The sequence below is a fragment of the Lissotriton vulgaris genome, chromosome 12 (assembly GCF_964263255.1).
Source record: "Lissotriton vulgaris chromosome 12, aLisVul1.2, whole genome shotgun sequence".
Taxonomy (NCBI): domain Eukaryota; kingdom Metazoa; phylum Chordata; class Amphibia; order Caudata; family Salamandridae; genus Lissotriton; species Lissotriton vulgaris.
In genome coordinates, this window is record NC_141700.1 from 711,772,355 (window position 1) to 711,796,399 (window position 24,045).

Genomic DNA, 24,045 nt, shown 5'->3' on the forward strand with positions numbered 1-24,045 from the left:
TGAACGCAGGCAAATACACAAAAAATAGGGAAATAGGCATCCATCAAACAAATACATATCTGGTGAACTATATTATTTAATTCAAATACAAATCGAAAGTAATCAAAATTGTAATTTTAAAGGGAAGATTGGAGATTTTCTAAATTCCATTGAGGCCAACCATTATCCCTACTGTTCTATTTAAAGCACTTGCACCCCTCTCACAATTTTATCTGAGGATACCAACGTCATTTTTTAAAACACTTTTTATTAAGCAGTTGCATGTCACAGCAAGATAATTTGATACAGATGTATAAAACATTAGCAAAGTGCATGGATACAATACATTCTGAAGGTGACTTCCCAACGAAACAATTATTTTACCTATTGCCCTCCACCCAACCCTGAAGAGTAGTCCCTTCGTACCACCCTTGTCCACACATTGCCTAGCTGTGTCTGTACCTGTCCCAGTGTGCCCAGATCGTTTCCTATTTTTTGGGGCATCTCCAGCTTTGGTGCACCACCGTTTCTGCCAGTTGGCACCAGTCCACATCGCGTTCCCAGTCCCTCACCCTTTGTGTGGTTGCTGCTACCCATGCTTGAGCAACATTTTGTTTCACTATTTCCTATGGCAGCATTAGTCAGACTTCCAAGTGTTTGTGCCACCGCTCCTACCCCGTTATTCCTGTGTGCGCACTGAGAAGTGATGCGTCGCTGCTTTCACGCAGCGATGTGTCATTTCTCGTAAAAGAGGCCCTTAATATTTAGTCTATAACATCAAATCAAAAGCCTTCACTTTTACTGAAAATGTAAACTTTTTCAATTGTACATTTTGTTTCTTTCTTATATACACTTGATTAATCTGTTGATATTATTTAGTTTTCTAAGCAGTCCACAGACCCCGGAGTAGGAATCACAGACCCCCAGGTGTCCCTGGAATACAGATTAAGAATCTCTGCTCTATGGAAGTATGTGTTTCAGGGAAGGCCAACAGATCCTAAAGGAGATAAATCAAAATGTTTGGAGCCTTTGCCACTAAATTCTGAGGACAAAACGTACATGTACATGCCTATTAAAGAAACAAATGATTACTTCTTATGGATGCAATAAGTCGTTCGTGTGAAGTTGTGCCACATCTTGCTTACTTTTGAGGAATTGATGTATCTAGTTCTAAGTGAAAAGCACAGAGGGCAGCAGCTTCTGCAGAGTTGATGTGCAACAGGATCACGGGCAAAGGTTCCGCACAGAGTTAAAGATTATGCAGCCTATTAGTTCATCATCACTAAGTATCATGGGAAATATACTCTTAAGGGCTAGGTGTGATGGGAAATGTAGTTTTTCAACTGGGTGAACTCACTCTTAGAATCTAAATGTGCTAGGCTTTCTAAACTATTCATACAATTGAAGAACAGAGAAGAGAGTAAAAACTCATAGCACAGGGCCCATGGTGCAATGGGCCAATTTATTCAAGTTAGTCAAAGAATAAATCAATCATCTTAGAAGGGTACTTGTATAGCCTTTCATGTAACCATTTTGATTTTCAATGTTTAAAAATTATAGGCATAGAACAGAAAGATACACAACATATTCAGCATCAAGCAAACTGTCAAATGAGATGTCTAGAATAAACAAAAGTCCATTCTGAACTTGCCTATTCCTCTCCATTTATTTTCTTCTGTCCTTGACTGGATCATTTAGTTCCATATTCTCAATGGCTTAGCTTACCCTTCATGTGATTTCTGTTGTTCAGATCAGGCCGGATCAAAATGATGTAACACTTGGGAAGAAATATGCAAACTACAATCCCCATTGAGGATGAAATGATGGTGAAGACCTCCACGGCAACCATGTACTTCCCTTTAGTGTTCTGGTAGGCTGGAAGGAACAGAGTCCAGACAGTTAAGAAGGTCACCATGCTGAACGTGATGAGCTGGGCCTCATTGAAGCTGTCCGGCAACTTTCTAGCTCGAAAGGCAACCAGGAAACTAGCAAAAGCCAAGAGTCCCATATATCCCAGGACACACCAAAAGGCATGAGGGGAGCCTTCATTGCACTCAATCACCACCTTCCCGATCAGGGACTTCATATTCCGTTGAGCGTGAGGAGGGGATGAGGCCAACCAGACCCCACATATCAGAGTCTGTACAAATGTGCAAGTAAAGACGATCATCACTGGCACCTTAGGGCCAAAACCACTTCTGAGGGTGGTATTTGGATAAGTGGCTCCAAATGCCATCAGCACCAAGACAGTCTTGGCCAATAAGCAAGACACACACATGACAAAGAGGATGCTGAAGGTAACCTGCCGAAGCATACATGTGATGTCTGTGGGGTGTCCTAGGAAGAGGAATGTGCTGAGAAGGCAAAGTGACAAGGCCATGAGAAGAAGGCAGCTCAGAGTCCGATTATTAGCTTTAACTATTGGAGTCTCTCGATGTTTGAAGAAGACAATTAGGATCACAATTGGAACCAAGGCACTAGATGTTGCCACAGCAACCAAGATGTAACCCAAGGGCTCTTGGAAGGAAAGAAACTCAATAGTTTTGGGTATGCAGTGATCACGTTTGGCACTCGACCATTGGTCATCTGGACACTTGATACAGTCTGGTGAATCTTGAACAAGAGAGAAATGTCCATGAGAGGAGAAAACAAATACAGTCATTGACTTCAGGTGACTTAGACGTATGAACACAATTGTAAATTAACATTTTACATTTATCTTTTCATGTGACATGATTTTGGGAATGTGTGGCATTTTCATACAAGCCAATCAGCTGAAGGATCCTAACACAAACATAACATTTGCGAAGGGAGAACAAAGCGTTTCCAAATATCTTCCTCCAACATCACCCATTTGCCCTATACATGTACTAGGAGAATTTTAATGTTACAAACACTCATTTAAGCCAAGAGGATATCTTTAAACCAATCTAGAGAGTGAATCAAAATGATTTTGTAGGAGGGAAAAGATAATTGGATGGCGAGGATGGAAGAAAAAGGAATAGTGACTATTCTTTTGTAAATAATAATAGACCAGTTACTTTGAATAAGGCTTTTCCACAATGTGTTGCAGAGTCCATATTTAAATGATTTACTTACTGGTGTCCCATCAGAAAATGTTTTCCCTTATTAGAAAGGCATTAGTTTCTTGAATGCTGAGTACCAACAATATCTGCTACCACGCAACCTGTGTGTTACACTTTCACTATTAATATTCATGTAACTAGGTGAGGATCAAGGGTCACAATAATTTCCAAACCTTCTAACAAATCAGGACCCCACAATGTGTTTGTTTCACCTAGTCAAACAAATTGTTGCTACTTCCTTTGTATACTCTTGTACCACTACATAGAGTTTATTGGTGGTTCATAGACCATCAGCAAAGCCTGTCACATGCTTGAAAATGTGCTGGTCAGTGCGGGTGACATGGGCAGTATGAATCACAAACTCCCCAGATATAAAGAGACACCTTTTTGGAACAAACTAAAACCTGTGCTCAAAATTCATTGAGATTTTTATTTGTGTCTTTTCACCATTAGTCTATGTTTTTATAGCTATCTGGGCTTTGAACATTTGATTATTTAATTTAATGATAATATGTTAGTGTACTAAAGTGCTTCTTTTTGACATGGTCACCCCCACTTTTTACCTGGAATTCAATGAAAGTTTGACACAAAGTGCAATAGGTTCCTGCTGTCCAGGTCCCCAGTGCCAGATCTCTTTCCCTGAAACTAAACCTCTGCTTCCATAGTTGGCAATACCTTTAGCACCCTTGTAAGTTCCTAGTAAAAGGTGCCCTAGGTTATTAGGGTATTGTTACTTAAGAGGGTCCCTAAGGGCAGAAGCATGTGTTGTGCCGCCCTAAGAGACCCCTCACCTAACTAATGACTGCCATTGCAGGCCATGTGTCTTGCTGCAGAAGTGAAACAATGATATGGCACACATCCATCCCTGTGTGCCATGCCTGCAGACATTGCATGCAGTATAGGTAAGTCACTGCTACAGCAGACCTTATCGCCCTAAGGCAGGGTGCACTATAGTACATGCGTGGACATATCTGCATGAGCAGACATGCCCCTGAGCTGTCCAGTTCAAGTACGGCCAGTACAAGTGATCAGATTACCCAATTTAAGTACATGTGTTGGACACTGGCAATAACGAGTTCCCCAGCTACATGATGGCTTCACTGAAACCAAAGATGTTTTGTATCAAATATCTTGTATTAATAAACCCACACTGATTCCAGTGATGAATTTATTAATGCATGCACCCATAGGGCACCTGAGAGGTGCCCCTGAAAACCTACTAACTACTATTATGCTGCCTGACTAGTTCTGACCAGACTGCCACCACATATGAGTTTTTGACCCCCAGGAGTGAGGATTCACACTCTTAGGAGATCAGTAACAAAGCATGTGCTGGCAGAGGGTGTTTTACACCCCACTAGCAGCACGACCTGGAAATTAGCCTTCCAAGGCATTAACGGGCACATGCATCAAGCGATTTTGGAATCGCAAACGGTGCGAATCGCAAAATTCGGCCGTTTGCAATTCCAAAATCACTTTTTGGGATGCATCATTCATTTTTCATTTATCGCAATTTAAGAAATCGCAATTTTTTGCGATTTCTCAAATTGCGATAGCATTTAAGAAATCGCAAATTTTGCGATTTCTTAAATGCTATGCATGATTTTTTTTTTTTTACGAATTCGCAATTTTGAAGGGGAAAATTACCATGAAGTACACCTTCATGGTAATTTGTGAAAAGTTTCAAAAATGCAAATAAATGCATTTTTGAAACTTACATTTTACACACACACATGCCCTTGGGACATGTGTGTGAGTAAAATGTACTTACGTGACATTTCAGGGGTGCAGGGGGAGTCCTTTGGACCCCCCCCTGCACCCTTGAAATTTCATTCTCATTTTGTGATTCCTTAATTGTGAATTCGCCTAAAATGAGAATGCCGTCCCATTGATTCCTATCGGCCTATAGGCCCATAGGAATCAATGTAATGCGATTCCTTATTTGCGATTCGCAATTAAGGAATCGCAAATAAGGAAAATTAAGAAATCGCAAAAACTTTTGCGATTTCTTGATGCATAGGAATTTGCGATTCCTAAATTGCGATTCCTTAATTTTTGCAATTTAGGAATCGCAAATTCCAACAATGATGCATGTGGCTGTAAGCTTCAATGAGCCAACCACTTTTAGTAACCAAATCTAGGATTTAGGGGGAATCCTGCCAACAGGTAATCAGATCCTGACAACCAGAAAGAAGAAGAAGGATACGGAAGAGCTGCAAAAGAAAGAATAGAAGACCAGCGACTGACTTGGTGCCAACCCTGCCGGCCTGCCTCTGTCCCTAACAATTGCGCCAAAGATGATTCGTCCTGCAGCTGCCTGTGCCTCCAAAAGACTGGGAGGACTGCAAGCCTCACCCAAGACCCAGGACCTCCCATGGAGAAGCGGAGGTGCTCCTCTGAATCCTGCAGGCTCCCCAGAAGAAACTGCAAGAACTCTGGACTGCCGAACCCTGACATCGGAAAGCACCACTGCACCTGGGCTGCCTAGCCCACATCGAAGTGGACCAAAGGTGCCTGAATGGTCCCCAAACCCTCCAAAGATGAAGCACACCTTTGGCTTGCAAACAGTTGACTTCTCAATGCCGCCTGCAGCCTCTTTACGCAGAAGAGGGCCAAAGGTACCCCTACTTCCCTGAGCATTGTGAGACCTGAGTCTCCTTGTTGGTTCATCCAGACTGGTCCCCCAGTTCCAGCTTGCAGTCTCTTTTACGCTGGACCAATCCCTATTGACTTACATGGAGCACCCAATGCTGAAAAGCACCTCTGCACCTGGTTGCCCCAGTCATGCACAAGGTGAACTATTGGTGCTGCCTTGGACCTACCTCATACTCTCCTTAAGTTCACAAAATTAGTGCTGTTAGTCGCTGTAAATTACATGTATGCAGCAATGTCTTTCCTCCATGGGATATCAATAATGCTCCAGAAATTGTAGTGTGCCAACTTTTAAGAAATTTAAAAATTCATAAATCGAAATGCACTCACCGGATCCTGCTTATCTTGGTGCCTAAACCTATATAAAGATAAGTGTTATTTTTATAAATTGGTGTCCTTATTGAATCGTATGTATCATTTATTGACTGTGTGTATGCAGCAGATGTCTAACACTCTTCTCTGATAAGCCAAATGCTGCTTGACTTCACTACCCCCTTTGAAAGCACCTTTGGATTGCTAGAGCAAGCCCCTGTCTACTTATGAGGGATACCCAGACTCTTCGCACAATATACCTCTTTTTTGTATACTATATAAAGAGCCAGCTTCCTAACATTATTAAATAAAGTATTTAAATATATCCCTAACTAAAGTTTTAATGTGGTGATCAAGTTATGAATCTGCTTCCAGGAACCGCGTTGGTGGTCTATATGAGCAGAGCTTGGAATAACTGCTATTGTCATAAAGCACCACTTTTTACCTTTAATACAGTGTTCAGCATTTATGGAAGTATCAGTGACAAAGCTACAAACTTCATAAATGAAATGTGAGTGATATTGTAGAAGGAGCCAAACTAATAGGAACATGTGAATGTGGCACCAAATGAGAAATTATATGTAATATAGAAAATCTCCATAAGATGCACTTTTCAGAATGATTAAAGGGATATTGCACTTGTTAACATAAGACCCAAGACTGCATTTAAAGGTGATCGGCAACAATACACTGTATTGAATATCCTCACAGCTTACCTAATGGTATTCACAACAGCAGTTCTGTGACAAATTCATCTTTGGGAAAATCCAATTGGTTTTTTTAAAAAAAAATTGCAAAGAAATGTGTTATTTTCTAAAGAATGATCTCAGCCTTGCTTCTGTATTAGGAAAAGAAAAGAAAGATTTGATGGATCTAGGACGTTGTCACAGCACAGGAGACCAGCATTTACTTTTTCACTAGGAGGACAGGAGTGATTTTAATGAAAAATAAATGCAGACCCAGTAATAATCTCTAATGTTAGTAGGCAGGAGATGGGTGGACCAGTGGAGGTGATGACTCTGATGTCCAGTCTATTTGATGGGCTGTCAAACATTAAATGAGGGCACTAGTCTTTATTTGTAGTATATGCATAATATTGATTCAGGGTACATAAAAGCTGCTTAATAAGCCTTAATACTCAGACAAGAAGGCTTAATCAATCAGGATTTAAAAAGCACGGGTAATCACTCGATAGGGTATCAAGGAGCTTCCAGGCGCCGGAGGCTTATTCGAACATTTTTATATTTTTATTAATTATAATTACTCACGTTATGTGCACAGAGGTGGGTGCTGTTACTCCGGGAAATGTCCAGGAGGAACACTATGTGTTTTTAACCCCTTCCATGCTCATGACGAGCTCAGCTCGTCATGAGGCACAGTGGAGCTGTGCTGATGACGAGCTGAGCTCGTCATGAACAATGGAGTTCACCATAGATCAGCACAGGAGGGGAAAATGCACAGCAGCGATATGGTTAAAATACCCCTCACATACTATGAATCCCATAGTGTCATGCTTCATCATGGGGGTCTTCCCGTCCCTCTACGGAATGGGGCGTGCTATGACCGACGAATACGTGGGAGCACAATTTTTTGTGATAGGTTATGTGTGGTGTGGATAGTGGGAGTGGTAGGGAGTGTGATGACTAGTGAAATAAACTTTATAAACCCCTTTTTAATATTTCCAGCTGGAGAAGCGAATAAAATATATGTTTTCTACTAGCCAGGAAATGTTTAAAGTTTATTTCACTAGTCATCACACTCCCTACCGCTCCCACTATCCACACCACACATAGCCTATCACACAAAATAGTGCCCCCACGTATTCGTCGGTCGTAGCACACCCCGCCCATAGAGGGACGGGAAGACCCCCACGATGAAGCATGACACTATGGGATTCATAGTGTGTGATGGGCATTTTAAAAACACATGTTGTTCCTCCCGAACATCTCCCGGAGTAACAGCACCCACCTCTGTGCACATAACGTGAGTAATTATAATTAATAAAAATATAAAAATATCTAAGGATAGAATCTTGGTGTTTATGAACTTTGAACTGGAGGCGGATTCTATCCATTACCTCTATACTCCCCAATTTGTTGTTTTGTGCTTATTCAAACAGTCAGGTCTTGAGGGACATTTCCAGAAGCGAGGTGATGGTCTGGGGGTATGTGGGGAGGCTGTTCCAGGTCTCTGCTGCAATGTGGAAGAAGGAGCATCCTCCACTTCTGCTTTAGTAGATGTGGGGAGTATTGTCAAGTAAAAGGGAGGTGGAGCATAGTCTTCTCGATGGTTGGTGGAAGTTCAGATGGTGGTTATGTAGGTGAGTCTATGGTTGTATAGAGCCTTTTGTGTTTGCAACAGCAGCTTGGATTGGCTTCTCTTCTGTATGGGGATCCATTGGAGTTTCCTGAAGTGAGGTGTGATGTTGGTTCATCAAGGAGGATGAGTCTGGCTTTGGTGTTCTGTGTGGTTTGAAGTATCTAAAGAAGGTGTGTGGCAATTCCTATGTAGAGGGCATTGCCATAGTTCAGCTGGCAGGTGATGAGGGCTTGTTTCACAGTTCATCTCGTGTGTAGGGGTAACCAATTGAAAATCTTACGTAGCATGCAGATAGTAGGGAAGATGAGGCGGCGTTGATTTGGGATTTCCTGGTGAGCTTGCTGTCAATGATGATTCAGAAATTTCTGGCATTGTTGGAGGGAGTGCATACGGGTCCTAGGTCTGATGACCACCAGGAGTCATTCCATGCAATGCTGCTGTTGCCAAAGATCAGTACTTCTGACTTGTCTTTGTTCTGCTGCAGGCAGTTGTTCTACATCCAGTCTGCAACGTTTGTCATGGATTTGTGGACGTTGGTTCTGATGGTGGTGGGGCGTCGGTGAGTAAGAGGATGAGCTGGATGTCATCTGCGTAGGAAATTATGTTGAGACTGTGGGATATGACTATGTTGGCCAGCAGGATCATATATAGCCTAGGGCAATGAAAACCTACAGTCCAAAAGTGAATTGTCTACAGACACCAGAATAGTTGTAGCTGTGGTGTTTAAACAACCATCAGCACCTTTGAATTTGCCCATCTATGTTTTTTCGGTTGAAAGGGCTTGCCACATATGATCTTCTTCATCTTTATTTGATCGAATTGCACAATTGAGTCTAAATTGGAGATTTAAGTCCCTGTATGGAACAGGATACCACCCTGCATCCACATACTTAGCTAGATTCTTGTTCTCTCTGATACTGTAAAAACGTGCTCAGGCCTTACTTCCAACTTCTTTTTCACTATGATACCTCAAAGGAGGCTTCAGACACTTGTAAAGGCATTTGAGTTGAATCACCTGGCCATGCCATTTTAGTTCGACTTTAACTTACGCAGACTAATTTTTTAGCCACTCCTTTCCACACCCTATACACTGCATTCAACGTCTTAAATCTCGTGTGTTTGAAATACGTGAATTCAGTAGTGTTGAAAAACCCATTCTCAGCTTCCTCCCCCAGCAATACAGCATACACATTAGGTAAGCCCACCTCACTATCCGTTGGTTGGTCCCGACCTCCTCCTCCTCCTATTAACACCTTACTATACTGTAATACTGCAGCCCAATAATAGAGCCTGAAGTCAGGAGCTCCCCAGCCCCCTTTTTCCCTATCTACCGTCAAATGTCTGTATGCTCTTCTTGTTTTCCCTTTCACCCAAATGAATTTATTCAAAATCGATTCTAATTTGCTAAACCAAACATTTTCAAAATATAGAGGTATAGATCTAAGTAAATATAGCACTTTAGGGAATGTTATCATTTTAATGACATTTATTCGCCCCATTAAGGTCAGATGCAAATTGTTCATTCTTTCTGTATTTGTTTTGATTTTCTCCAACAGTGGTCTCATATTGATTTCAACTAAACTATCTAACTCGGACGTGATCTTCACCCCAAGATACGTGACTTCCAGTGCTATTCTTGTATCCTGATAGTTTACCCACCTATTTTTAATTATTTGTGTTTTTCCTTTATTTAGTGAATACCCTGAAAATGTGCCAAAAAGTGAAGCCTCCTGTTCAATTTCAATAATGGCTAACCCTGGATCCGGTGTGACCACTGCCACGTCATCTGCATATGCAAGTGTCTTATATGCATAGCCGTGTAAACCAATCGGGAGAATGTTCAAGTTTCCTTCTAACCTTCGTAAAAAAGGGTCTAGATATAGGGCGAATAACAGTGGTGAGGCCGGGCAACCCTGTCTTGTGCCACGCTTTATATGTATATCCTCTGTATACCCCCTATTGATCCTCACTTTAGCTGATGGAGCTACATATAACGCCTTTATAGCCTGTATATAACCTGTGCCAATCCCGAACCACTCCAAGGCTTTCCACAAGTAGCACCAGGAGACCCTGTCAAAGGCTTTCTCAGCATCTAAAAAGACGGCAGAGGCAGGGTCTCCTGCAGCTCCCGTAGCGTCCAATATGGTGATCATTCTCCTTGTATGTTCCGTAGTCCCTTTACCTGGTATGAAACCATGCTGTGTTGTGTATACCAACCCCTCAATTACTCTGAGTCTTTGTGATAAAGCCTTAGAGTATATTTTTGCATCTGCGTTCATAAGCGTGATCGGCCTATAAGAGCCAGGATCCAAATGCGATTTATTCTTCTTCAAAATAACTACTATACTTGCACCAGCCCATGACTGTGGTGTATTCTCCCCTTTCTGTGCGTACCTTAAAGTTTCCAACATGTATATCCCTAGTGCATCCCAAAATGTCCTATAAAATTCTGCTGGTATCTGATCGGGTCCTGCGGCCTTCCCCGAGGGGAGTTTTGAAACTGCATTATGTAGTTCCCTCAACATTAGCGGAGCCTCTAGAGTCTCTTTATCTTCCAGGGACAGTTCCTTGTGTGGGATACCAGCCAAATAGTCCTCTATCTCGTTTCCGTTTCTACTCACGTCTTGATCATACAAATCAGAGTAAAACTCTCTAAACACCTCCCTCACCTCTTCCACCTTGGTTACAACCTTCCCGCATTTACTCTTGATTTCTTTAACTTCCCCAGCTGCCAGGTCTTGCCTGGTGCGCACTGCGAGCATATGTCCAACTCTCTCGTTGAACTCGTAGCATTTTTCTTTTTTTGCCAAATAATTAGCCGCAGCTTTATTAGCTAATCTTTCCCCAGTTTCTGCCTTCTTCAATTCTATTTCTAGTAAGACCTGCTCAAGAGGTTCTTGATTTATAACATGCTGAGTAAGCTGTTGTTCTAGATTCCTTAAATCTTGTAACCTACTGGCTAACTCCATTTTCTCCTTTTTACTCCTATACAGGGTATAAGCCAACGTTTCCCCCCTTATCCCTGCTTTGAATGCATCCCAGACCATGCCTGCGGTTGCCGTACCTCTGTTTACCTCCCAGAACTGCGTGATCCATACCTTCATTCTGCTAACATAGTCATCTTCTCTGAGCAACCCTCTTTCAAATGTCCAACAGTACTCTTTGTGACCAATATTGTAGTTCCGGGAGATAGTCAACACCAGTGGATTGTGATCTGAGGAAACTCGAGGTAATATTTCTATTTTCAGTTCTGATACTAATGGACTGGTGACTAAGAAGTAGTCTAATCTGGCTATACTTTTATGAGGGGCCGAATAGAAAGTACTACCTGTCCCTATAGGATTGAATGCCGCCCAAACGTCTACCAACGCATTATTATTCATTAGATTGACAATGGCTTTTCTTACTCTCTTCTTTCGCTCGCCCTTCATCCCCCCTCCCCTCATACCCAGCCCTGTTAACCCATTGATATTGAAATCTCCACACACAATTATAGGTTCAGTCCATAGCGGCAATTCGGTATCTAGATAATCAAATATATCAGGTTCATCTTCATTGGAACCATATACAGAAACAATTGTGTAGCGGCTACCGGCTATTTCTCCTTCTATCATCACCCATCTACCATCCACGTCTTCCTTCTTTCTCTCTACTTTCATCAAGCCTTTTTTCGCCAGTATAGCCACTCCTTTTGTTTTAGTATCTTGGTGCGTGTGTGCTAATACATCGAACCCTAGCTGATCCATAAGATACCTATCCTTCCCCCTCACATGTGTTTCCTGCAGACATATGATGTCCAATTTTAACATTCTGCACATGGCTGCTACTTTCTGTCTCTTGCCCCCATCATTTAACCCGCATATATTGATTGTAGTGATTCTTACTGCCATCTACTTTTATACAAAAGACCAAAAAACAAATCCTCAAGATATTTTCCTACCACCTTTGTGTGTCTACCTACCATTTTATTTTGTGCTGTAAAAAACCTTCTCTCTTTACCACCCTCTTCCCTCCCCCCCTCCCCCACCCCCCCCTTTTCACCCCTCCCCTTCCTAGCCCCCCCCCCTGTCACAGGCAAATAGGTCAATCTTGACCTATGTGTGGCTGCGTGCTGCTGTAGTGTCGCTTTCCTTCTCCCACCCTAGCTAACCATATTACCATCGTGGGACCCAATATACAATATAGCTAATATTTTTCCTTACTTAACCTATGCTGGTTCTGATTCCTTACTTTTCCTGCTTTTCTGAAACTCTGTGATCTCTGCTAAATATTCTCCTGCCTTCACTTCCGAGAAAAACATTCTGATGCGGCCCCTTGTGACCACTTTTAACTTAGATGGATACATCAAGTATGCTTCTGAGCCCTGTCGTTGAAAAGGAGTGATAAGCTGCCTCAGTTTCCACCTCCTTTCCACAGTAGTGTGGCAGAAGCCGGGCCTCGTAAAAAAAGTAATCCCTTCAACTGATTTTTTCTTCTCTGGTCTTGCAGTCTCAAAGATTTCCTGCCTAGCTAAAAAATTTCCAAAAAAGACCAGCATTGCCCTAGGCAATCCATTCTGATTACTGCTGTTTTGATTACCGCCTCTACCCCCCTTCTGCACTAACGGGAATCTATGTGCTCTCTGCACTTCAACTTCCCACTGCCACTGCGCCTCTGGGTATGCCTCTTTTAACAGTTTAACCATAAACCCCCTTGGGTCCTTCCCTTCCAGTCCTTCCTCTATGCCTAGAAAGCGTAGATTGTTCCTTCTTTGACGATTCTCGAAATATTCCAGCTTCCACTGCAAGTCTTCGATCACCTTCCCTTGTTCTGTTCTTGCATTCTGCCAATCTGTGACCTCATCCTCCAGCTTCCCAGTTCTTTCTTCTACTTGTTCCACTCTAGTTTCAACTTCCTGATATTTTCTGTTCATTTTCCTGATGCTCGCTTGTATTTTCTTTGTATCCTGCCTTGCTCGTCTGCTTTCTAAGCGAGCCTCCAAATGCATTTGCTTCAGCATAGAGAACATCCCATCTAAAGTTGCTTGAGGAGGATTATCGTTTAACTCATTAAGGGCATTTACCGGATAGCTCTCGGGTGCCACTCCCAAATCCTGATCCTGGTAAATTTTTGAAGCACTACCATAGTCCCATAACAGCTTCCTGTTTGTACTTGTTGCTGCTCTGTCCATTTCCCTGTCACGTCTTATCATTGTTCTTCTTCTTCTTTTTTGTGTTTCCCTGTTTCTGTGTTCACTAGAGAGGGATCTATCAGACTCTGTCCCAGATGATAGGTCTGTGTTAGTATCCTCTTCCTCTGATCCCAACAATGAAGAGTCTGACCCCTCAGTCACGGAGTAGAACTTTTCCCTCTCCGGGGAACATACTCTCCTCCCTTTCGCCCCCTTTGTTATGTGGCTTTGAATACTTTTCATACTGCCCCAAGTAGATTGTACCATAATACTGCTATCCACGGGTGTTGGCGCTAGATTAACTTCATTTAAAGCTTCGAGCATTTGGGCAGTGTAAATGTTTGTTTCAAATGTTTCTTTTGCTTGGGAATCACTGGACTTACTTGCATTATCCATCGTCTTTAATCCTACTTCACCGCCTGCATTAACCTCATTGTTCGTGCTGGCGTCCTCGGCAGCAACCTCGACAACCTCCGCTGTGTTCTCCAGTCCCTGTGCGTCTCCCGCTAGAGGCGTGAGCATTTCAGGCCCTGGTTGCTTAGCAACCGCCGTGCTTGCGTCCTCGCGGTCAGCGAGGAGATTTTCCGCGTTCTGTTTCGCTTTTGGGTCTGAGTTTGGATCCGGACCACCTCCAGCGACCGGGGTTAGTTGTTGATTCCTTCCAGCGAAAGCCTCTGCCACAGTGGGTTGCCGCCGATCCTTGCCAGCGGCAGGTATAGTAATCGCATGCTTCGCTGTTCCACTTTCAGAGTGAGAGCGCCTTTGTTGTGTCTGCGCTTTACCTCCAGGAGTCTCCGGTTGTGCTGCTTGCGAGGCTGTTTTACTCTCCACTTTAAAGTCGGGCTTTTCTTTGTCTTTGTCTTTATCCTTAGCAGGTCTCTCGCTCTTCTTGAGCTGTGTTTTCTGGGAGATGCCGCTTGTAGCCGTGGTTGTTGTGCGTTTACTCAGCGTGACCTTTGGTATAGCACCTGAGCGCTGCGACATCCTTAAGGCTGTATGGATGCTGACCACAATCGCTTTTTTAAATTGCTTTTTAAAACGCTCACAGTAATAGCACCCCCAGGTTGTAAGCACCTTATGCAGTGACTTAATGTTAGTCCCGCTTTCCGTCCAGAGTATATTCTGCAAAACCAGCATGCTTTAGACCATCTCCAGCCATTTACTCCCTGGGTCCAGGAGAAGGAATAAGTGCGACTGCACTCTACAGCAGCCTGGCGGCCATCTTGCCCTAAACTTTCACCTATGCCTAAACTTTCACCTAAAATTTAGGGCTAGGCAGATTTAATATCTATACAAGATTGTACACAAATAACTCACTGCCGAGGGAGATCTTTAAGGATGTCATTATGCTTGATTGGTATAATAAAGGCATAATGCAGATAGGGGATTTACTGGATGAACAGGGTAATATCATGCAGTTCGGAGTACTCAAAGCAAAATTTGGGCTAGAGCACAACAGTTTTTACAAATATTTACAAGTGAGGAGTTTTCTGACACAAAAACAAGGTGGTCCGCTGGGAATGCGGCAGTGCAAAATTATGGATTATATAAAAACAACCACCAAATGTACAATAAGATATCTCTATGCAGAACTGAAAGGAACTAAGTCAGATGAAAGGGCAAAATTTGCACAAAAATGGATGGAAAAATTGGGGTCAGGCTCAGAAATCTTTCAGGAGTCACTAGATCTGGGTAGAACGGTGCTATGCTCAGCAACCCTCCAATCGCAACACTACAAAACAGTATTTTCACTTTACCATACACCGGCTAGAATTGCCCAGTGGGGCGGAACAACAGGAATAACTTGCCCACGATGTAATGCGAGCGGAGCAGATATTGTACATATGTTTTCGCAGTGCCCACAATTATTTACTTTAAAAATGGCAATTGAAGAATTCTTTGATAAAACGCTTGGGATCAAGATTAAGCTACTAGATGAATTAATCATCTTGGGGGTGGTCGACACGATGGAAACCGCGCCAGTAGAGTTTATTTTTGTTGCAGTAGCAGTATTCCGCATTTGTATAGCAAGGAATTGGCTGAATAAGACTCCTCCGACATTTGCAGATTGGATTGCTAGCCTCCTTACTATATATAACTTAGAAAAGGCAATATACGACAGGAAAGGTAAAAGGGCCAAGGCCTTAGGCAAAAAATATGGCAACCAATCACGACGTGGAAGACTAGCAGGATAAATCCAGAATAGTGAAACAGAAGCTTGATTTGATTTGTATTAGAGGATGGTTTTTGGTTTATGATATCTGCTTATGATATGAAAATTTGTATAAAAACAGTGAAATGTATATGTACTATATAACCACCTGAGAAATTGGTATGTGCTGTAATACATATGTTGGAATATGTTGAAAAATTTTGACAAATTAATAAATATGTTTTAAAAAAAAAAAACTTACGCAGACTAAAGGGCTACAAAGTTCAGTGTAGAGACTCATTTAAATTATTAAATCACTCTCTGACTAATGTTTTGGAATCTTGCTTCCTGAGTTTGAGAGTGAATAGAATGCTGAAAACTGTTCTTTTCATTGTCATGATGATCCTGTGGTAACCATCACCACTTTCAGAACAACTAGTTCACTCCTAAACATTTATTGTAAAGAAAATAGAAAAGGGCTTTAACATGCCTTGGCCTGATCAAATCTTTCTGGCTACTTTATTGTAAAAGCTGTGTGGGACACTGCTGTGGAGATAGACATGAACTTTCATAACCTCTTATCTGGTTAGCTTTATCCTCTATGATATTAAGTCAGTGTCATAGGCGGTGCACTGCAGGCTGATGTACAGGCACAAACAGTTTTAGGTGTGAAGCACCTATATAAATCATGTTTAGATCTGTTCAGAATAGAGCACTGGTCAGCAGGTAATGCTGTCTCTTGCTGTCTTGAGTTTTGGTAAGTCCTGATTGTTGCAAACCGTGGATGTTACTCCACTTTGGGAGTCAGAGAGGATAGCGTGTACTCGAGCTAGTATCAAAGTTTGTGCAATCATCTGAGACACTGATTTCAAGTCAGAACCAGAAATAAAGTTCAGGCTCAATGTCAACGAGAAAGTCATGTAGTCCATGTGATGTGAATAATACAAGGTCAGAAGTAGCCAGCCCACAGCAACCTACTACTAGATAGGGCATGCAGGCTATCCTATTTTAGGTTTATACCTATTATAAGTGAGGGAAGCAGCCCTCATCATTGTAAACATATCAACACTGATAAACACCTGCACAACCACAAACTAAAATGCCATTCAAAGTAAGGAAAGTGAAAAAGAATGTAATTTTAATATCTTCCTGAAGGGGCCAACAAAATGTAACTTTGTTTTGCAATGTTGCAGCAAGAAAGAATGATATAAAATTATTCTGCTTCACTTTTGGTATTTAAGGATGCCACTAAAATATGGTTTCTTCTTCCTTTCCTTGCAAAGTTGTATGCTTAGGATAAAGGTGTGGGATTTAGATGCATGTTTTAGGTGTGATCTAATTATTTCATATACTTTAAAGAATCTGGACATATTCAAATAATAACTGATCATTTTGCAGTTCTTAATTCTTTCACTAAATGGTGAAACAGCTTGCTAATAAGAATCTTGGCCAATGTGTACTATCACATTTACCCACAGATGCAGAATTGGTAAAAACCCTTTGATATGTCATCCCCGTTTTCTGACAAGTCAATATTAATAGAGGGGAACAGACACACATCCCAGGCATTAAACATTCAATGCAAGGTGTAGTGACAAATACCTGAGAAAAAGTGCTGTAAACATTCACATAGGTTTGGTGAGGAAAACATGACACAACTTTCCACATACCAACAAAATTCACAGCTGCAAGTTGCCCCATGGTTATGTGTGGGGCAATCAGCTAATTCTGGCTTTTAACCCAACTGCACCTTACTGCAGGGGTTTTGGAGCACATAATGACAATGTTAACAGCACAATTTCAAGTTCTAGATTACAATGTGATGTTTGTTAAAAGATCAAGAGTGACTGAAAGTGAGACATTTGCCATGAGAATATTTGGCAACTATGAATGTCCATACTACAGAAACTCCAATGGAATGTAGTCAGGACAGGAGTAAAGAAAAACAGTGGGAGCATGCTTATAAAATCTGGTTTGAAGTAGTTTAGAATGCAGGTCTACAAATTATTCTGGTGTACTTCAAAATTTTAAAGGTTTTAGAAGGTACTATGCTGCTGGGAGGGATGACCACCCATACAATGTCATAATAATCAGGAGGGTATAGGTGAATGACTTCAGCTGTGTTTAGGAATTTGTTTATTAAAACATTTGGTATAACTATTTTACTTTTTTATTCCATTTATAGTCCTGTAAACATATTAAGTGTGAGAGTTAATGTGATATGAGAGATTGTAATGAGATGTGAGACACACTGCCAATGTGAAGACACTACATACCCTATGTTACTTCTCCTATAACCACTTGGGTGTTAAAGACATGCTGGGCACATCCTCAATACCGGCGCCCAGTGATCGTCTCGCAGGCCCTCCCACATGCCTCCTCCAGGGATGGCAACAGAAGGGCTTCCAGTGCCACCCCGACCCCTCCCCATGTGATCTGATGATGTCAGCGTGTCCACAGCGTGTCATTATGAACAGGCACAGAGGATGCGCTGAAAGCCATTTGCTCCAGTGAGTCCAGGGAGAAGGATGTCTTTTGGTAAGCCCTCTCTCCAAGGAGGGCTAGGGAGGGCAGAGAGATACTAAGGGGAATGTAAAGAGTTTTTCCTTCCCCATGTGTCTCTCTTCTGTGTATTTCTGCAGCGGGATTGTGGGTGGGACCACGACTGCACCGCAGAAATGCACCCACTAGACAGCAGGGATGATTTAAAGTGGGGGGAGCTGCCCATAGAGCAAGGTTGCGCTCCCCAAAAGACTGGACACTAGTTTTGGCCATTTTCCTCCCCCTCTGAGGGCAGATCTGCCATTTTTTAGGCCAATCTGCCTGGAGGGTGGAAATTTACTATCCACCAGAGATTGTTCTAAATGGATGTTCTGGAATGGATGGTCTCTTGAGCAAGGGCTATTTCCCAAATATTTCTGCTTATGTTTTGGCTATTTTCCACCCTCCTGGGGGCAGGTCAGCAACTTTTTAGGTGAATCTTCTCCAAAGGGTTAGCAGAAAACCACTAGACACCAATTATTTGGTTTGGTGCAAGTCGGGGAGTAGCTCCTTATGGAAGAATTGTTCCTCAAATATTTTTCAATGTAGTTTGGCCATTTTCCACTCCACTGTGTGTAGATTATCCATTTTTATGCCGATATGCCAGCAAGAGGGGTTGCATAACAACTAGGCACCAAAGACTTGGTTTGGTGATTGTTGTGTGGCCTTTTGGGCAAGGGTCACTACTCCTCAAGTATATCTGCGGACAGTTTGGCAGTTTTCAGCCCTACTGGGGCAGATCACAAAGTTTTCTAGGTACATTTTGCAATGAAGTGGCCTGTAAAACACTAGATTCTAGGGAGTTGTTTTGGTGATTGTCGTAGAGCAGACCCTTCGTCAAGGGTTGTTCCTCAAATATATTGGCACATGTTTTAGCAATTTTATGCCACTCTAGGGGCAGATCATCCTTTTTTAGGGTACTTCGCGCCAAGGGGGTGGAAAACCACTAGACAACAGGAAATTATTATTTATATATGAAGGAGGAGCAGCCCCTTGGCTGGCGGCATTTATAAACTGGCATTTGGCTGGCGGGATGTGAACTGTCAGTGTGTGTGCTGACTGGTATTTGGCTGGCAGTGTGTGTGAACTGGTGTTTGTATAGCAGTGTGTGAGGAGTGGTGTATGGCTGGTAGTGTGTAAGGCTGGCCTCTGCCTGGTGGTGTGTGTCTGTGTGTGTAGTGATTTGCTGCTGGTCAATACAGACACAAGCAACCAAGCACCAGTCCCCATTCACCACCAGCCAAACACCAGTCCACTGATTACTGTGTCAGTCCTGTGGGCATTGGAAAGTGATGGGCCCTTGAATGGTGCCTTTGCTGATGTGAGTGTTGTAATGTACTGGGCCGTCAGCTGGCGGATTGAATGTTTTTTTGTGTGTGATACGCGAAAGGTGTGCAAATGGCCCATAAAGCGATTAGTGCCTTGTCGTGGCTTCACAGCTCATGAGCTGTCAGTCACTGGCTCAGTATTGCAAAATTTAAATTGTCTTATTAACAGTGATTTCCACATTTTCATTTTAGTGAAATCTTTTGTTTATACAATTTCCATTTTGAACTTCTCAATCACCCGTGCCAAATCCAACCAGTATGTGCATGTACTTGAGTAGCAGATGCTTGTACAATAATATATGTATTTTCTGTCTTTCTCTGCCAGGGTGTACATTGTCTCTAAGAATAATTTACCAAAGTGAGATATTTTCATAAACTAGACACCAGGGGTCTCCAAGCTGGTGTATCTTCTGTGGATCCCATAAGGTTTTCTTACCCAGAATCCATCTTCAAACATAGGCTAAAACACACCTTTTCTTCCTATTTCTCAGACTCAGAATACTGGAATCTGTGGGAGCCACAATTTTCCTGCCACCCAGAATTCCCACATGTCTCCCGATGAAATTGGTACCTCACCTGTGTGGGTGGGCCCAGTGCCCGCAAAAAAGGCGAGGTCCAACACACAATGTGGTAACATCAACAAAAGAGATAGCTGCAGTTTTTAAGCCTGGGCTCCCAAGCCACCCAGGGAAACCTACCAAACCCAGGCATTTCTGAAATCTAGACAACCAGGAGAATACAGGATACAGGGTGGTGTGATTTTAGTGGACCATTCAAAGATTTCTTGCCCACAATGCCCTGCAACCCTGAAAATGTGCCTAAAACTGCGCATTTTCTTTGCATTTCTGTGATGTATTCTGCCAGAATCGGAAGGAATCTGCAAAATTCCTACTACACAGCATTCCTCCACTAATTCCGATAAAAATGTTGCCCCACTTTTGTTGGTGGGCCTAGTAACCACGACAGAAACGGATCAAACTACGGTTAATGGTGGTCCTCGCAAAGGGACATTTAGTGACCTTGGTTTGATCTGGTCCTGTCAGGGGCATTAGGCACAGCCACACAAGCGGAGCATTGTTTTTATTGAGAAACCTGGGGGAATGCTGGATGGTAGGAATTTTGTGGATTCCTGCTGATTCCAGAAGTTTACGTCACGGAAATTCAAGGAAATGTGCAATATTAGGCAAAGATTGAGTTTGCAGGACATTGTGAGTAAAAACATTTTGTAGGATCCACACAAAGGGACAATAAGCTGGACTCCCCTGGGTGTCTAGTTATCAAAAATGTTGGGTTTGGTAGGTTTCCCTGGGTGGCCGTTGATCCCTGGCCAAAGAACAGGTGCTTTCCCCATTGACAAATCATATCATTTTTGTGCCAGGAAATATTTTGTGGCCTTTCAGGTCGCGTGCACTAGGCCAACCCACACAAATGAGGTACCATTGTTATCAGAAGACTTGGAGGAATGGAAGGGGGTAGGCAATGTGTGGCTCTCTGCAGATTCCACAACTCTCCATCACAGAAATGTGAGGGAAATATGTTTTATTTGGTCAAAATTTGCTGTTTGCAAATGTTTCTGGGTAGCAAAACATGGTGCGAAAAACACAAGTTACCTTACCCTGGATTCCTCTAGATATGCAGGTCTGCTAGGTTTCTGTTGGTGCTGACTGAGCTAGGTCCCAAAATCCACAGCTAGCCACATTGCAAAAAAGGGAACGTTTTTAGTGTAAAAATGTGATGTTTGCATGTTGCGTTTTGGTGTCTTTATGTTGAGAGCACTAGCCCTGCTCTCACAAGTGAGGTATAATTTTTATCAGGAGTCTAAGAGGGAACAATAGGTGGTAGGAAACGTGTGGCTCCTGTAGATTTAAGAACATTGTATCACAGAAATGTGAGGAAAATGTGTTCCTTTAGTCAAAGTTTGAGGTTTTTAAGGGCTTCTGGGTACGAAAACCCGGTCGAGCCACACAATTCACCTCACACTCAATTTCCCATGGGGTCTAGTTCTAAGAAATGTGCATGTTTGCTAGATTTAATTATGTGCCGAATGAGGTAAGGCCCAAAATCCACAGCTTGATCATTGTAAAAAAAGGGTCAGTTTTCTGTGGAAAAATGTAATGTGCCCATGTTTCATTTTATGGGCCCTTCCTGTTGCAGGCGCTAGCCCTACCCAGACAGGTGAGGTTCCATTTAAATTGGGAGACTTCGGGAAATGCTAGGTGGTAAGAAATATGTGGCTTCCAACAGGTTCCAGAAGGTTTTCACACAAATGTAAGGAAACTGTATATTTTTGTCAGAATTTGAAGTTTGCAAGGGCATCTGGGTAGGAAAACTTGGTGGGAGCCACACAAGTCACCTCACCATGGATTCCGCTAGGTATCTAGTTAAAATTTTTTACATGTTTGCTAGGTTTCCCTGGGCGCTGGCTGAGTTAGTGCCCAAACTCCACAGCTAGCCACTTCACTTGGCAAAAAAGGACCAGTTTTCAGTGGAAAATGTAAAGTCTCCATGTTGTGTGTTAGTGCCTTTCCAGTTGTGAGCACTATCCCTACCCACACAATTGAGGTACTATTTTTAGCAAGAGACTTGGGGGAATGGCATGTGGAGAAAATGCGTTGCTCCCTGCCCCTCGCAGAACTTTCCATCAAGGAAATTTTGGAAAAATATGATTTTTTAGTTAACGTTTGAAGTTTGCAAGGGCTTCTGGTTAAGACAACCTAGTGGGAATCACACAATTCACCACACCCTGTATTCCCTTGGTGTCTAGTTTTAAGAAATGTGCAGGTTTACTAGGTTGCATTAGATGCTGGCTGAGCTAGGACCCAAAACCCACAGCTAGCCATGTTGCAAAAAAGGGTCGGTTTTCAGTGGGAAAATGTGATGTGACCATGTTGTGTTTTAGCAACTTTCCTGTATCTGGCCCTAGATCTACCCACATAAGTGAGGTAACACTTTTATACGGAGATACGTGGGAATACAGAATAGTAAAACATTTGTTATTATCTTTTATATTTCTCAGCATTTGTGCCTTCCAAATGTAAGCCAGTGAGTAAAAAAAAGAAGACATTTTGAAAAATGCTCTCTGCATCACATGCTAGTATGGGTAAGCACAAGTTCAGATATCTACAAATAACCACAGCTCCTCGCCTCCGTATCTGATGACCAATTAAGAAATACATAGGATTCCTTGATTCACATTTTTCACTCTTGATATTTTACCATATGAATTGCTCTATACCTGGTACACATTAAAAACCCCTGGGAAGGTCCAGTTCAGGTGTTGGCTCTGGGTACCTCAGGTTCTTGAAAAACCAACAAATCATGTAGATCCTAGGAACCAGAAGGGTCTAGCAGGTGCAATGGTATATTGCTTTTGTAAATCGCCCATTGTTAAAAGAAGTTACAAATGGAAGCGTTGACAAAAATGTCTGCAATTGACAATCAAGGTGAGGAAAATATAGAATATGTTGAAGACTTGCAATGAAACTCTGGAAAGGGATGAGGAGTAGCCCCCATGGTGCAGCGATGAGGGAAAGTATCTGGTGGTACACAACAAAGAGGATCGAAATGGTGCCCAAATGCCCAAGGGGTGAAAAGAGGGGGGGGGGGACAGTTCATCACACTGATCAATCATGTCCTGGGGCAGTAAGCTGCATCTTGCAACCAGAGCATTACCAATGGAATCCTCCTCTGCATCCACACCATAGCAAAGTTTTGCTTAGCAAGCACCATCAGTATAGAGGAAAGACAACGGCAGGCCATCAGCAGTGCCAAAGTGTCGCCCAGCAGGGCGATCTGAAGGGACATGGATGCCTAGGATCTCATAGAGCAATAGGAATATGTCATGCCAGAAAAAGGACTAGGTCGGAACACTGCCATGATATATGCAGAATGTCTGAATTAATAAGCCCACGACTACAGATTGAACAAACGTACAATTGTGACATTCTAGCAGGAGTATAGTAGTATTGATGAAGGTATTTAAACTGTAATAACTTGTGCAAACAACAATATGCCCACGCCTTATCTGTGAGTTGATAACCAAGAAGAGTTTCCCATTTGCGCCTGGACTCAGGAAGAGCATGTATCATAAAGGTTAGTTAGTTCAAGTATAAATAATAGAATGTCCCACATCTGCTCTCTCAGATTAAGCCGCAAGGGGTAGTTTCTGGTAGAGTGGAGAGAAATGTGGATGCAACTGTTCAAACCGAGGAACACAGCCAGAAGTAGCAGAATGGTGCAAAGGTGGTTACACCGTGGTGAAAACAAAAAACTGGCTAAGAAATAAAAATGGCATTCACAAAAATATATATATCTCAAAGCGTGAGTAGCCCCATCAGAGGAGTTCCTTCGTGGCCCTGTTACCAGCAGAGTAGGCAGAAGCAAGGGCAAGTATGGACTCAACTGGTTCAGTCCTCGCAAAAGCTTCTACCAGGCACATCTGGTGATAGCCAGAAGATCCATTTTGCACCTAGCAATCATGGACAGTGAGCAGATTGTCCCAAAAAT

General features: G+C 42.5%; 1 protein-coding gene across 1 annotated transcript in view; it reads right to left on the bottom strand.

Moving 5' to 3' along the window:
- Positions 1 to 1,687: 1,687 nt before the first annotated feature.
- LOC147678076 (vomeronasal type-2 receptor 1-like) overlaps positions 1,688 to 24,045 on the bottom strand; it is a 96,069-nt gene continuing 73,711 nt past the window's right edge. The window contains exon 6 of the mRNA XM_086945622.1: positions 1,688 to 2,592. Within this exon, the coding sequence (XP_086801748.1) occupies positions 1,688 to 2,592 (905 nt within the window). The remainder of the gene's footprint in view (positions 2,593 to 24,045) is intronic.